This window comes from Cricetulus griseus, chromosome 2 (genome assembly GCF_003668045.3).
Source record: "Cricetulus griseus strain 17A/GY chromosome 2, alternate assembly CriGri-PICRH-1.0, whole genome shotgun sequence".
NCBI classification, from domain to species: domain Eukaryota; kingdom Metazoa; phylum Chordata; class Mammalia; order Rodentia; family Cricetidae; genus Cricetulus; species Cricetulus griseus.
This window is the reverse complement of record NC_048595.1, coordinates 452,714,830-452,730,632: the sequence shown is the minus strand read 5'-3', so window position 1 is coordinate 452,730,632 and position 15,803 is coordinate 452,714,830. Positions and strand designations below refer to the sequence as shown.

General features: G+C 41.3%; 1 protein-coding gene across 1 annotated transcript in view; it reads left to right on the top strand.

Annotated features, from left to right (window-relative positions):
• The window catches only part of Fbxl17 (F-box and leucine rich repeat protein 17), a 402,885-nt gene that overhangs the window by 1,607 nt on the left and 385,475 nt on the right, over positions 1–15,803 (top strand). The window contains 2 exon segments of the mRNA XM_027397738.2: positions 8,991–9,113; positions 12,911–13,168. Coding sequence (XP_027253539.1) covers positions 8,991–9,113; positions 12,911–13,168 — 381 coding nt within the window.

Genomic DNA, 15,803 nt, shown 5'->3' with positions numbered 1-15,803 from the left:
CACTGTCATGAGTCACTGTATCCGAGCTTTCTCTGTTACAAGCCTCATGGTTTTCTCCACTTGATGCTGTGAGGAGATAAGGCCTGTTAATGCGTACCATATGCAGAAAGAGAGGGGCGTTTCAGTGTCTTGGGGGCAGATGACAGACACCGGAAGAGGCATTTCTTTTTCTCTTGGGAAGCTAACAGTCTCGATGGGCTTGGGGTGGTTGAGTGATCGTTCAAGGTCACACGCATAAACTAAAGGGCACTTCGGGCTGGTGAACTAGGGAGTTTTGGCCAGTTTGATCTGAACCAAAACAAGCCCTGCCACCCTGTTGTTCACGCTGTTTTTCCTTCCTACATCTTTCCCTGTGTGTGCAATCACGGATTACCACAAGTTAGAAGGCCTTTCTTCTTGGGGGTTGAGTGATTGAGGAGTTGAAATTCCCGTGGAAAACTTTGTGTTACTTTACCAAGTGACAGTTGCAGTTTGGTCAGTGCTAAGAACAGACTTCGTGATAGAATTTGTAGTAAGTTATTAACTTCTTTTGCCCCTTGTTTTCTGTCTCTGTTAGCATACCTCTTACAGTGCCGATGATACTTAATTAAGACTAGCCAGAAATAACCTTCAGGCGAATTTGGCTACTTTTATTGTTACCGAGGTAACTGCCATGAAATACAACTGTTACTGTCACATCAGTATACCTTCTCGGATTAGACTTTGCATATTTCTACTTGTGTGTTTGTACCTGTTTCAGTGTGACATTGATGTTCGTGTAAGCAGTACAGCAAGAGTGGGGAGCTTTACCATTTCCTCGTGTCAGACTAATGGTTTAGTTATTAGACAGGTGTATTTGTTGGAGGAGTGAGTACTGTGTGTGTGTGTGTGTGTGTGTCTGTGTCTGTGTCTGTGTATGTCTGTGTTCACGCACACGTGCGAGCTCTCATGCATGAAGGGGCTGTATTTTAGGGCAGAGGAAACTTTGTCAAGTCCTTTAAATCCCTGGATGACATGGATAAATGAAACTATCAACAAACATTGCTAGAAGTTTCATTGTTGCCTTCTTATTTGACAAGTCAGACTGTAGAAGCAGACTGAGACAAACTGGGTACTTTTCTCATTTTACCTAAGCCCTTATATGACGAATAAAAGGGCATTATTTATTATTATTATTATTATTATTATTATTATTATTATTATTATTGGCTTCTTTTGACAGGGTCTCACTGTGTAGCTCAGGGTGGTGTCCAAACTCTTGCTCCTCCTCTATAGCAATTTGAGTGCTGGGATTACAGGTGCACACCACCTGTAGTTAAGAACATTTCAAATTTTAAATAAGAGGAAGGGACATTAGCTCACAATAAGGGGACATGATAAAGCAGAAATGATCTACTTTGTTGTTTTTTCTTCTTCTTCCTTCTTCTTCCTTCTTCCTTCTTCCTCCTCCTCCTCCTCCTCCTCCTCCTCCTCCTTCTTCGGGTTTCTCTGTAGGTTTGGAGCCTGTCCTGGAACTTTCTTTGAAGACCAGGCTGTCCTCGAACTCACAGAGATCCGCCTGCCTCTGCCTCCCAAGTGCTGGGATTAAAGGCGTGCGCCACCACTGCCCGACTTGATCTACTATGTTCTCTTTTTTGTTTATTTGTTTGTTTTTCCAAGAATTGTTGGAAACTTAGTCCGAGAGATATTTAAAAGACTTGCTTGTTGTGTTGGAGTATTTGGAATATAGATTCCTGTTTGTGCTAAAGGCCTGAATCAAGATGCTCAGTGGTCATAGTTCTGAATGAATGAATGAATGAATGAATGAATGAGTGAATGCGAGTGGCCAGCGACTGGGTTCAGGATGCTGTGCTGCTGAGAGGAGATTATGACTGACAGCAAGTTAAGCCATGGTAGAGCTGTGGAAAGAGAAAAGGGAGGTGTTTGCTTTGGGGAGGAAACTTTTCTCCTCCCTTTGCTAGAGAGGCACAGATTCATCCCCCACTCAGTATCCCTAGTCTAATCTCCCTGACAGGGTTAGTAATTGTGTTGCTGCTCCTCCTTCTCTTCCTCACCTCTGCCTCCTTTGTATATTGTTAAAAAAAAAAATGGAGGTTAGAGAAAGTGTTTGGGAAGGAATATGAGGAAATAAGACTTAAAGGAAGTTTTTTTTTTGGGAAAGCCACCATACTTGCCCAGTTTCTTCTAAATAGTGTAAAGACAACAAACTGTGCTGCTTCAAGGGTGATTTTGGCTCAACATGAATGAGGTGACTCTCTCTCACATAGTTTAGTGCTAACTGTGCCTTTCCTTGAAGTGTTCCACAGTTGCCAACGAAGACAGTTTGCTTTGCTTTAGCCGTACCCTGCCATTTCGTCTTGTCTCCCAGAGTTAGAATAACCACTGTTAGCAATCGAGATTATCTTTCTAGATCCACACCATCCAGGATGTTAGCCACTAGCCACAGGTACTTACATTTACAACGGTTAAGTACAAGTTAAAATTCAGTTTTTCAATTGTAAGAGTCAGAAATCCATAGTCACATGTCCTTAGTACCTCCTCTACTGGGCTTTGGGACATTTCCTTCATTGCAGAGAGAGCTGTGTACATTTAACACCCCCCCCCATGCCCATGGTATCAAAATGTTCATGTACTGTCGTTTTTTGTGGCTAGTGTGATCTGGAAGTCTTTTCTGTATCATATAGTTTCCTTCATTTTAAAGTACTGCTTAGTATCCCATAGTATTATATTGTCTTCTGTTAAGAGATGTTTCGAGTTTTATTTTTGCTACTAGAACAACGTATACAGATGCTGTCTATTCACCCATGGTAGTAATTTTAATGCTAGGTATTAAGGAAGTGGAATTCTGGATTGGAGACTATGTACTTGGCAGTTTAGAAGCCTTTGGTGACAATTGGTCTTCTTTCTTAAATAGGTGAGCATTCCTGGGGATTGTAATTAGGTAACTCAAGAGCGGGGAGTGAGTGCTGAGTCCCTCTAGTCACTCCCACCCCTAACACATACAGAAAAGGAGAAGAAATGTCTCACTCAGTGACATTTTAGTGAATGGCAGACCCTGGCTGGAGCCCAGTGTGTTTGCAGCTGTAGACATCTCTTGAATATACTGTCAAGAGGACTTGAATACTCTCTCAGGGAGTTTATGAAAGGCATTCCTGAATGGGGGGAGAGGGAGTTGTTTGCTTACTGCAGATGCCCTGGAAGCCATTGAAGGAGGCTGATTTATTACGATGTGTGCTGTAGTGTGGTCTTTATAAGAAATGTGAGAAGCAGGGCCTGGCTCTTCTAAGGTCAGCTCTGGGATAGCATTTTTAAGTACTTAAACCTGTTATGGTAGGGCTTTGGTTACTAGATTGTTTCGATTTTGCCACTTGTCATTGCACATGCAGAAGTCACAGGTTAATTTTCTTTTTGATGTAACCTCTGTGCAGCAGTGATTTTCCTGACATGTTTTCTGTTTGTATGAATGGCTACCTTGAAATACACATTCAATACAAGAGGCGTTGTTTGCTTTAGGTTTAGATCGTGGCCTTGCTCTCTATTAGCAAGCCTGTTTCTTGCCAAAATGGAAATGGGAAAACTTGTCTCTCATCACCAGTAGAAGACCTTCTCTACAGTCCTTTCACTCCTGTATGTCATAGGAAGTCTTTAGTTTGGTAGAGTTATTATAACGGGCTGCTTTAGTGTCAAGGCAGTGTCATGAGAGACATTTGCTCTGGTGGAAAGGCTCAAAGATTTTAGGAAGCCAGGTTTACCATAGTTCCTTTCTGAAGTGTGCTAAGTGGTCTTAAGTTATTAGCCTGCCAAAAGTGCAGTTTGCTTAAGAATTCTGTCAGTGGTGTTTTGTAGTGAAAGCTGTTGGGGGTTACTTGCAGTCTTTGTTGAGCCTTGAGTTTGAGATGGGATAAAGCACCTCACATTAGCATAATGGACTCCAAAGAAGTTGCTCTGCCTTCCCAGGCACCCTCCTATATTTTTATCACCCATCTATTACAGTCCATTTCACACTGAGGCATAAAACTAACCTAGATCTGTGTGGATTTAATCAGTGGTCTGAGGATCAAAAGTGCCATTTATTTTTACAAGAGAGAAAACTGGAGAAGTACCAGTCAGGCTGCAGCTTAGCTGCCACTTGGCACCTGTGAGCATTCGAAGAGCAAATTAGTCCTTTAACCTACAGTGTCAGGGCCACAAAGGCAGACAGCCGGGAAAGGTGGTGCTTACCAGTGAGGCGGACGATGGGACCCATGTGGTGGAACGAAAGAAAGAATTCCTGCAAGTTGTCTTCTGAATTCCATATGTGTCACACACACACACACACACACACACACACACACGTGTCACATACACGTCATACACACACACTTGTGTACATGTATGCACACATTTCTGCACACATACATTCTTGTGTGCATACATACCTTGTGTGTGTGTGTGTGTGTGTGTGTGTATACATACATACACTCCTTCACAAATCCCACACACAAATAAATGAAACGTAAAACCAAAACATCCAGCCCTTTAAAAAGTTACACAAATGACTTAGTCTCCTCATATCTTTTTTTCTCCTCTCTAAAGTGAGGGGGATGAGCATAAAAATAACCATATAACTTGGAGCTACTAGAGGGACATGACAAGTTTAGCACATCATTTCCAAAGAAGAACAAAGTTGTCCAACTATTTGGGCTTTAGAATTAAATAAAAGAGTGTGCCAGCCAGTGGTGGCACATGCCTTAATCTCAGCACTCAGGAGGCAGAGGCAGGTGGATCTCTCCCAGCCTGGTCTACAAGAGCTAGTTCCAGGATAGCCTCCAAAGCTATGGAAAAACCCTGTCTTGAAAAATCAAATAAATAAATAAATAAGAAAAAAGAATTAAGTAAAAGACAAATACTAGGATGAATTTATTCTTAGGAATAGTGGAATTCCATAACATCTAGCATAGTGTGTTCCTGGTGTGACCTACCTAGAGGTCCAACTCTGTCTGGAACAATAAGTAAAAACTACTTGTCAATGCAAGGCAGAGAACTTGGTGGGGAAACTTACATAACTCTGGCCCGAAGACGTAGTGCCACTTGGAGGAGTGGGAAAGGAGCCAGACACTGAACAAGTAGACCATGGAAGTGAGAGAACCATGCAGACACAATCTTTCCACACATCCTGGTGTATTGTAAAACTATGCATGTATGAGGGGCTAGCAGGAAGCAATGACAAAGTAGAATGAGGAATTGACTAAGCTTATTATCCCAGTAATTCCAGCACTTGGGGGGCAGGGACCAAAGGATCACAGATTGGAGACCAACACGATCAAGACCCTGATCCCAAATACAAAACAGAAGACAACCTCGGCTGAGCCTTGAATATCCCATTTCTACGATAGAGAGTTTTGAACAAACTTGCCAAGACACTGAAACAGCTGTTGAGACACAGAGTGATTTCCCAGAAAGCCAAGCTAAAGGACAAGAGGACACCAAGGCCACAGATTCTTGCACTGTAGGGAACAGAGATTCTATATGGAATAGGCAAGGTAAAAATAAAAAGGCTCAAGGAGTCCACTTATTACCATATTACCTGAAATACTTAGTTTTAAACAATTTTGAAGAATTTTAAAGAATGTGAGTCAAACTGAGGGAAAAGACAGACTTAGGAGAAACTGACTCTAAGTGGCTCCAAATAGACCCTGCCAAGACCTCGAAAGGATCACTGTAAGCAATGGATAAAACAGAACACTGTAAATAAATAAGGAAAGGAAATGTTCAATAATTAGAGGAGAATATTGACACATTGACCCAACTGGTGGGAAATCTCAATAATGAAAGAGAAGATATGAAATCTCACTGTTTCTGATGCTGTTGTAAATAGAAATTGTTTAATATTATCTTTAGAATACTAATATTAAAAAATTTTTGTGGTTATTAGTCTTTATGTTTTCTCTTTGATTTATTGTATTTAACATCACAGCATCTGTGATTAGATAACTTTTTTAACTTTTATTTATGCGTCTTTGTGTATGTACCATGTGTTTACCATGTGTGCAGGCACCTGTGGAGGTCAGAAAAGGGTTTTGGGCCCCTACATGTCTTATTTCCTTCCAGAAACGATAGTTTTCTTTCTTTTCCTTGCTTCCATTGGCCTGGCCAGAGCTCCAGTGGAACGTTACATAGAAGTGGTAATGTACGTACATGGCTTGTTCCTGGTCTCGGGGAAAATCTCCTAGTGCAGGCGGTGCATCAGTTTATAGGCGGGGTTTACCTCGATTGTAGTCTGTCTTAATCGAGAAATGGCTTTATTTTGGTAAGTGCCTTTTCTTGCATCAGTTGGGACATTTATTTATTTTTTTAAACTTTGACCTTATCGGTCTGTTATATTACATGAATTTTGCCCCCACATGCTGGCCTGTCCTTACTTTCTTAGGATACATCTAATTTACCCTTGGACTATATGATCTTTTTACTATGTTGCTGGATTTAATTTTTTAAAATCTGTTTTTACAGGCAGGCCTTAGTGGAGCACTCCTTTAATCCCAGCACTCGGGAGGCAGAGGCAGGTGGATCTCTTTGAGTTTGAGGCCAGGATAGGCTCCAAAGTCACAGCGAAACCCTGTCTTGAAAAAAAAAAATCTGTTTTTACTTACTTATTTTATGTGTGGGTGTTTTGTCTGCATGCATGTCTGTATCCCACATGTGTCTGGAGCGCTCAGATGCCCTGGGCAGATGTCTTTGGTATCATAATTCTGGCCTCCTAGAATGAGTTAGGAAGTGTTTCGTTATTCTATTCATAGAAGAATTTAAGATGGATGCTTTTTAATTCACTTTTAACCTAGTCTCTGAAGTCATTCAGTTACTATAACTCAAAGGTCCCATGTCATCAGTCGGTAACAGGTGTCACAGACCCTGGAAGAAAGCAGGTTCTAAACGGTTAAATTTTTATTTCTGGCCACTTTGAAGGCAGTTTTGTCTGACAGTTTTGAGTTCATCCTGTGGATTTTGAGCTAGTAAGTCAGTCTCAGGGAAGAAGGCACAGTGCAGACTCTCCTTCCTCTCCCTGAAGTTCTCTGCTCTCACCTTTCGATGGTCCTGGTGGATATTCCCTTCAGTTATGGTCTAATTCAGTCCCAGCATTTTCTTCTGTTTCTGTAATTTCTACTTTTTATAAATAGCCTCTGAGGAGACATCTCTGGGCTCCTTAACTTTTGTTTTCCTGTTTTTTTTTTGTTTTTTGTTTCAGTGTTGAGTCTTGAACTCTGGGCTGCACACACAATGGGTGTGCGTTTTTACCCGAGGCGCCTTCCAATCTCTTGCATAGCTCTTTGCTCATGATTTCCTTTAGCTCTTTGGGTATACTGAATGGTTGATTTGTTGTGTTTGTTTTAGGCTTCTTTGTGTGTAGTTTCCAATGACTTTTGTTGATGGGCCTTCTTGTTCTGTGTCTCACTTACATGCACATATTTTATCGAATAGCTTATGTTTATTTGATTATATGTTATATTTAAAGTTGGCAGTCTGAGTATTCCGGTGTTGCAGTTTTGAGGATTAGATTTTCTCCCCTTTAGGGAATATTATTGATGCTGTGCTTGCCAATTTTGTTACTGACTATTGCAAACTAGTTCTTGAGATCATTGTTCCATGTAGTGTGAGTCCCTGAAGTTTCTTCTGAGGTTAGTAATTCAGTAGTTGTTTGACAGAGATGCCTTCATGCTGAAACTTGGCTGCTTTTTTTTTCTTGATTAAAATGAACCACTTACTAATTTATAAAATTGTAATAGAATTAGTGTTGACAGTTTTGTCAATTTTTTTTGTGAGGGAATCGACTTTTGGATTGAACTTTTCCATCATTTTTTGTTAACAATCTCATGTTTCTGAATAACTGTTCATCAAGGAGGACATCACAGCAATTTTGGAAATATTGTGAATGAAGAAAATGAAAACTGATACAGAAAGCATTGTGGGACACAGCTAAAGTAGATGAGAAGGAATTCATAGCTTTAAGTGCATGTAAGCTATACAGTGGATTTCATGAACTGCTGCCAGGTTGTATAAAGTTTTATTGGCACACAGCCTTGCAGAATGTGTGTGACACTTACTTTTGTGGAAGGGAAGGTGGAGTTTCTGCCAGACAGAGATGGAGATTTGTGCTGCCTTGTCGTTTGCGTGACTAAGCGTGTTTCTGATGAGTTTTGTTGTAAACAGTGACTGCACAGGACTCAAACTCTTGAGGTCAGAGATTTCTCCCCTCTGGTTCTTTGTTCCTTTTTGGAGTTTTAAGACTCTGCATAGCTGTCATGTTGCAGCTTTGCCACAGAGGCAGCATTTGGGCCTGATACAGGAGAAGAGAGAAGAGAGAGAGAAGCAGGGAGGGAGGGAGGGGGAGAGAGAGAGAGAGAGAGAAAGAGAGAGAGAGAGAGAGAGAGAGAGAGAGAGAGAGAGAGAGAGAGAGAGAAGGAGAAGCAGGGAGAGAGAGGATGGCCATTTTAGCCTGTGTCTTCAACTTCTGAGTCACAAGCAGGTGTTTTGTGGGGTGTCCAGCATTAGATGTATGTCTCTCAGCATTAGACAAGTGTCTAGGAGATCATGAGGGACAGTGCGTCTAAGTTGTGTCTAAAGGTTCTTATGCTTCCAAGGTCAGGCAAAAACTTGAAAGGACTCTAGTCCATCTCTTTACTTCCTAGTCTTTCCTGTTCATAGGCTTAGGCATGTTTATCATTTGTTGGCTTGTACTCGTAATGTGTGTTACTACAATGGAACAGAAAGGTTCAGACGTTAGTATCATTCTGATTTCCTCCCTTCCTCTCCTTACCTAGAAGACAGTGCCATTTCCTGTTATGTACACACCAAATGTGTGTGTATATAAGTTCAAGTCATCACACTTGCTCTGCAGGGTGGCCTCTGACTGGCTTTTTGGTGTTGTTCACTGTATTCAATCTATATTCAATATTGGCCTTAAGCCGCTAAGTTTGACATATTGCTGTGCCTTGGAAAACATTTACCACATGCATGGTTTCTTTTGTAATTCACAGATATTTTCCAATTTGTCCTTGGATGAACGTTGCCTTTCTGCCTCATTGGTCTGCAAGTACTGGCGTGACCTTTGTTTGGATTTCCAGTTCTGGAAGCAGCTGGATCTTAGCAGTCGTCAGCAGGTATGGAGTTGAATTCTATTAAACCCTTGTTTGCCCTGCTCAGTTGAAAAAACACTTTATTCTCTTTTTAAATGGCTGTAATCTACAATGGCATTTCCTTCCTTCCTTCCTTCCTTCCTTCCTTCCTTCCTTCCTTCCTTTTTGCTTTTTTGAGGCAGGGTTTCTTTGTGTAACAGCTCTGGATGTCCTGGAAGTCACAGAGCTCTGCTTGCCTCTGCCTCTCCAGTGGTGTGTGCCACTGCCCCGCTGAATGCTTTCTTTTTAAAAAAGTTTTCTAAAAAGTTTCATCACACACACACACACACACACACACACACACACACACACACACACACACGCGGTGTGTGTATCTAAGTTCAAGTGACAGCTACATTCCATGGTGGAAAGTTAGCTTCTAATGTAGACTGGTTGTTATTCTTTTGCTTAAATTAGAAAAAGGCGCAAGATGAGACATGAGAACAAGAGATACACTAACCATAGTTTATTATAGGCCAGCAGAGCAGAGAGAGTAAGAGAGAGGAGGGAGGGAGGGAGGGAGAGAGAGAGAGAGAGAGAGAGAGAGAGAGAGAGAGAGAGAGGGAGGAAGTAAAGGGAGGAAGAGTAAGAGAGAGAAGCCTAAGAGAAGAGAGTGTAAGTGGGTGGGGTCTGTCTTTTAAAGAATCCTTTACACCTTCGAGCAGACTTAGTTCCCATGGAACCCTGGGCTGACCAGGGTACTGCCTGAGTGGATTCTGCCAGGTAACAGGGCCAGCATAATGCCTGAAACTTTCACTGGTAGCTGTGATTCTTTTTTTTATTTTTTTTATTTTTTATATATTTGAATTACAAACAAGATTGAATTACATGACAATCCCAGTTCCCTCCTCCCTCCCTCCTCCTCCTCCCTCCCTCCTTCCTCCCTCCCTCCCTCCCTTTTTCCTCCTCCTCCCTCCCTCCTCCCTCCCTCCCTTACCCCCCCAAAACTAAAATCCTGCCTATCCTATGTCCTTTCTTCTAATCTACACCTGACTCAACCTTTGGTAGCTGTGATTCTTTCCTTCTCTCTGTTGTAGTCCTTTTCGTGTCTCCCTTTGTCATCCCATTTCAGAACCTCAAGCCTTTTCATTTAGGGAGCGGACATCTGCCCCTGTGCCGTGTGCTGTTCCATAGGATTCCATAAGGATCCATCCATCTCTCCTCAGCTTCAGTAGGAGATGCTGTTGTTTTATGTTTGATGGTTACAGAAATGGAAGTTAATTGGGCTAAAATAACTTTTCAGAGAAAAACAAAAGAAATTACTTTTGGCAGCTTTTCAATTTTTCATTTGTTCAGTTGCTCAGTCTACTTACATGGTGGTGTAGATCGGGAAAACAGATGGAATTTATAGTGCTGATTGCAGACAGTTTATTAGAGTTCGTGGGCTTGTCCTTTAAATGGTAGATGGTATTTGGCTTTAGAAATACATGAAAACATCCAATAAAGACATGATCTGATTGGAATCCTAAACTGCTCTAAATCCCGCATGATACTTCCCACACTGGAAAGTATTTGATGACAGGAGATTTGTAATATTTGCCAATTATTAGTGTATGAATAACCCTGCTGTGGAGAGATCGATCCGCAGTCAGCAAGGCCAAGGTTTTCTTTATTCAGATAGACCATCCAAGCGCAAGCCAAAGGCAACCAGGCCAGAGAGAGGAGAAGGGAGCAGGGAGAAGAGAGTCTCCAAGTGTGCACCATCCCTTAAGAACCTTAGACTTTCCCCCTCACCACGCCCTTATGGGCGTGTCCCGGCTACTAGGAGGCAGGGCTACAGTGTCTCCCTACACCCTGCCATACCTTACTTCAGGCTACTCCTGTCAAGCTGTCAAGTGCACCAATGTGCACAGAGTATGATGTGCTAGGAGTAGGCTGTTGTGAGTTGGTCCAAGCAAGTGCTGACACAGCACTGGTGGTTTGTTTATGAACCACACTTTGTAAACAGGTTAAGCGAGTTCCAGAGCATTCACTCCTAATCCGTTCTGTCTTGCATTGATAAGAGGCTAAAACAGCTACAGAGCTAGCTACTTGTTTACTTGCTTGGGCTCCCAGTACAGCAAGAAGGGTGCAAATGAAGGTCAGGCAAGTAGGAGGTGATCCTAGCCTCCTCCTGACTGGGCTGTTTCCTCTAGGCTCTCAGTGAGCAGTTCCAAGTTCCTCTCAGCAGACATACACCCAGCAGTTGGTCTTCTCTTTCTGCATTATTTTCTCTTTCCCTTGTTTTTGTGGAAAGCAGTTGAATAACATTAGCTCTGATTTCCCTCTACATGTGGTGGGAACATGGCATGGCTGGCGTTTTATTATTATTTTAAATTCAGGTGGCCAAGTGAATTTTTTTGGTCCGATGAATTATGTTTACTTGTATTTTGTATTGACTCTCATCAGTAAAGTTTTCTCAAAGACATTTCTATAGGCTGTGATGTTTTGCTGCACAGTGATGCATTTTCTCAGCTATGAATTCACTACCTGTCTGGTAGCTGGAAAACTTGCAGTTTACATACTCTGCCATCGTCTGATGTCAAGTGTAAACATGGAGTTCATGGGGCTTTGAATGTAGCTCAGTGGTAGAGTGCTTTCCTGCTGTGGTCAGTTCTTAGCACCAATAACCCCCCCAAAAAAAAATCCCACACCAAACTAAACCAGAAATCAATTTGTATGTCATACTGATTTATATTAATAAATGCTTAGTTGTAAAACATTTTATATCTCAGTGTAGATTTGTTTGTAGTTTTTAATGAGCTTGAAGGTTTGTTTAAAGTGAGCCCCCCAAATGATTGATTTTTAGGGTTTTAATGAAAAGCCATGTGCATATTCTCTTTGTGTTCTGATACCACTTCTAGTACCAAATCCGTGGAGTTTACTGCACACTAACAGCCAGAGTTTCAATAGAGACCATGTGCCCAGCATTAGTCTGTCCTGGTCCTGCAGCCCTGCCTCCCCTCACAGGCCACTTGCAGATCCTAGGAGCAGCTATTCTACAGCAAGAAGCTAAGAGCTAGGGTGCCCCAGCTGTCACCTCGGGCTGAGTTCAGGAAAAGATACTACTTATCTTTTCTGATTTATAATTAAGGATACGATCAGAAGTATCCACATGGAAAAGTTACAAGTCAAGATAGGGATATTCCAGTCTTTAGAACTTCAGTGTTACTATTAAATAAGTTTTTGCTGAAGAGTTCTAACCTAATCTCCAGCAAAATTTTGTGTCCCCTGTTTGAAGTCAGAGAGGGATGGCAGATCTACTTTCTGATCTCGAACTTAGTGTTTGTTCTTCTTACCGGAGTTTGAACCCAGGACAATGTCTAGTGCTACTTGTCTAGTCTTTATAGTAACCACACTTCATCCTGAAGCTGCCAAGGAGCCCACTCTCATTCACCTCTTTGCCATGTTCACGGGGGCTCATAGGGACTTATTAGGAATCATAATGTTACCACAATTGTGGTTATACTTTAGAGGAACTCTTTTTAAAAATTATTTATTTATTTATTTATTTATTATGAATACAATGTTCTGTCTGCATGTATTCCTGCCTGCCAGAAGAGGGCGCCAGATATCATTGTAGATGGTTGTGAGCCATTATGTGGTTGCTGGGAATTGAACTCAGGACCTCTGGAAGACCAGTTAGTGTTCTTAACCACTGAGCCATCTCTCCATCCCCGAACGTTTTTCTTTTAACTGTGTTTTTCATACTGTAATACAATCATTACTTATTGGTAGAAATAATACAAAGTAGATTCCCACTTTCAGCAAAGTTTAATTTCTTATGTCCTTTTCTCTCATAGGTCACTGATGAATTATTGGAAAAAATTGCATCCAGAAGTCAGAATATAATTGAACTCAACATTTCTGACTGCCGCAGTATGTCTGACACCGGAGTGTGTGTTTTAGCATTTAAGTGTCCTGGACTCCTTAGGTACACAGCCTACAGGTGTAAACAGCTCTCTGACACCTCCATTACTGCGGTTGCCTCTCACTGTCCTTTACTGCAGAAAGTACACGTAGGCAACCAGGACAAACTTACTGATGAAGGACTCAAGCAGGTAAATACACAGCATTTATCGAGTGATTTCACACACTAATTTAGAAACTGGTACCGCAGCAGGAGATTGAAACGTGGCATTGCAGATGCTGAGTGGAGAGTAAAGCCAGCCGTCTTTCCTATGCCTGTTTGCTTCGGCAGGTGTTGACACCAAATGTGTCAGTGTTGCTGTGCTTTACACCTGGTGTCTAATGTCTGTGACTAGCCATTTATTAACTCCTTTTTAAAGTAGAATTTTTATTTATTTTTTAAGTGGGCCTATACCAGATTTTGCTTTAAGTTACAGTATTCATTCAATTTGGGTCAGGATAAATTTTTAAAAGTTAACTTTCCTTTCATGTTATCAGATGGCATATTTTAAACATGGTTTAAAATACCAGTGTTCAAGGTAGCCTCTCCATTATTGCTCACATTCTTAGTTGGGTCATCCTTGTGCATTCCTGGAAGTTTCCCTAGTGCCAGGTTTCTTGTTAAGCCCATAATGTCTTCCTCTACTGAGGTATCTCTTTCCTTGCTCTCATCTGCTCTTCCCCCAACTCGAACTTCCTGATCTCTCATGTTCTCCTCCCCTTTCCCTGGGGAAACCCACAGAAACAGCTGACCTGAGCAAGTGGGAGCTCACGGACTCCAGACTGACAGCTGGGGAACCTGCCTAAGACCAAACTAGGTACCCTGAACGTGGGTGTCAGTTGGGAGGCCTGAGCAGTCTATGGGGCCTCTGGCAGTAGAACCAGTGTTCATCCCTAGTGCATGAATGTGCTTTGGGAGCCCATTCCCTATGGAGGGATACTCTCTCAGCCTAGATACCCTAGGGAGGGCCTCAGTCCTGCTCCAAATGATGTGACAGACTTTGATGATCCCACAGGGGAGGCCTCACCCTCCCTGAGGAGTGCATGGGGGGGTGGGATGGGGGGACAGTGGGTGGTGGGACTGGGAGGACCGGAGGGAGAGGGAACTGAGATTGGTATGTAAAATAAGATTGTTTTTAATTTAAATAAAAATAATTTAAAAATAAAATACCAGTGTTTTAAGATATAAATGGAAATTCAAATTAAAGAGCATAAAATAAGAAAAAATGGTAATTACCTATATTTGGCTTACTGATTGGAAATAAATCGGCTCAGTAGTACACTCCATTGATGGAAATTTCTGTTCTGTCCTGTCCTGCAACTGTTTGTTCCCAAATAAACACATAGAGGCTTATATTAATTATAAACTGTTTGGCTGATGGCTCAGGCTTCTTACTGGCTAGCTCTCTCTTAATTATTAACCAGTTTTATTGATCTAAGTATTTCTACTTGGTCTTGGCTTACTAGTGATGCCTAAGCTTCCTGCTTTCTTGGCAGATACACGGCAGCTCCTTTGAGACTCCCTCTTTGTCTTCCTCGTCCCAGAATTCTCCTGGCCTGGTAGCCCCACCTATACTTCCTGCCTGGCTACTGGCCAATCAGCATTTATTCTTCAACCAATAACAAAAACATATTCACAGCATACAGAAGGACATTCCCCCATCTTTTCTATCTAAATAAAATGGAAAGTTTCAACTTTAACACAGCAAAAATATATATAACAAAAGAGTTATCAAGCAAGAACTATAGTTAACAATATTTAGTCTACTAACATTTGGCAAAATTTGAAGAAAATATTCCATCTATCTTATTTTTTGTGAGTCTAAAGTTTTGTATGTAACTTATCTTTTATCATAGCTAAGGAAAACCATAACCATAACTATCTGTCTTCAATTCCATCAAAGACCCCAGAAGGATAATATATAAACTCTAGAATTGACAGACATCTCTCTGCCTGATCAGTCACCCAAAGTTCCTCTGTAACGTTGGGGCATCCATCTTCAGCCCATAGACCACCATAGTGTCTGGCAGACTTTTTAATGAAATAGGAAATTTGAAGATCCGTTTTATCTTGTATTGGCAAAGTCCATCGTTTGCTTTCTTCTGTGAAGCAGGAACCCTAAACCATCCTGTCTCTTGGCAAGTTCTGCCGTCACTTTCCTTTGTAACCTGCTTGTCTGTCCAGTTTGGACAGTCATTTTTCACCTTTTTTGGAAGTTGCTTGCTCATACTTCCTGTTTCCTCAGTTAATATTATTTCCTTCTCTGGTCTCTGAGGGAGTTGAAGACTAGATAGTTAATAGTTTTCCTTGTTTACCAGACTCAGTAAAGAAACTCACTAAAGATGTGTTAAGTGTAGTAGGTTTGAAAGACATTAAAAGATAATTTGATAATTGAAAGCAAATTAGGCACAATACTTTGGACTCATCAAGAAAAAATACATATGGAGTATTTTCTCTGAATTTGTCTAATAGTAATGGGCTAGGCATTGTTGATATAGTTACTGTCTGTATATATTGTATATAGTTATTGTTGATATAGTTACTGTCTGCATATATTGTATATAGTTATTGTACTTACTGTATATAGTTTTTCTTATCTTAGTTATAACCTTTTTTAAATTTTAGACAAAAAAGGGGGATACGTGGTGATATCCTGCTTGTCTGAAGGTCAGAGAATGGAGCTTGCCATTAGCTAACCATAACATTTCCTTCTTCTGCTCTCCTTTTGGGATGGCATTGAACATGTCCTGACAGAGTGGCTTACTCATTCATGAAGGAAAGCTCCT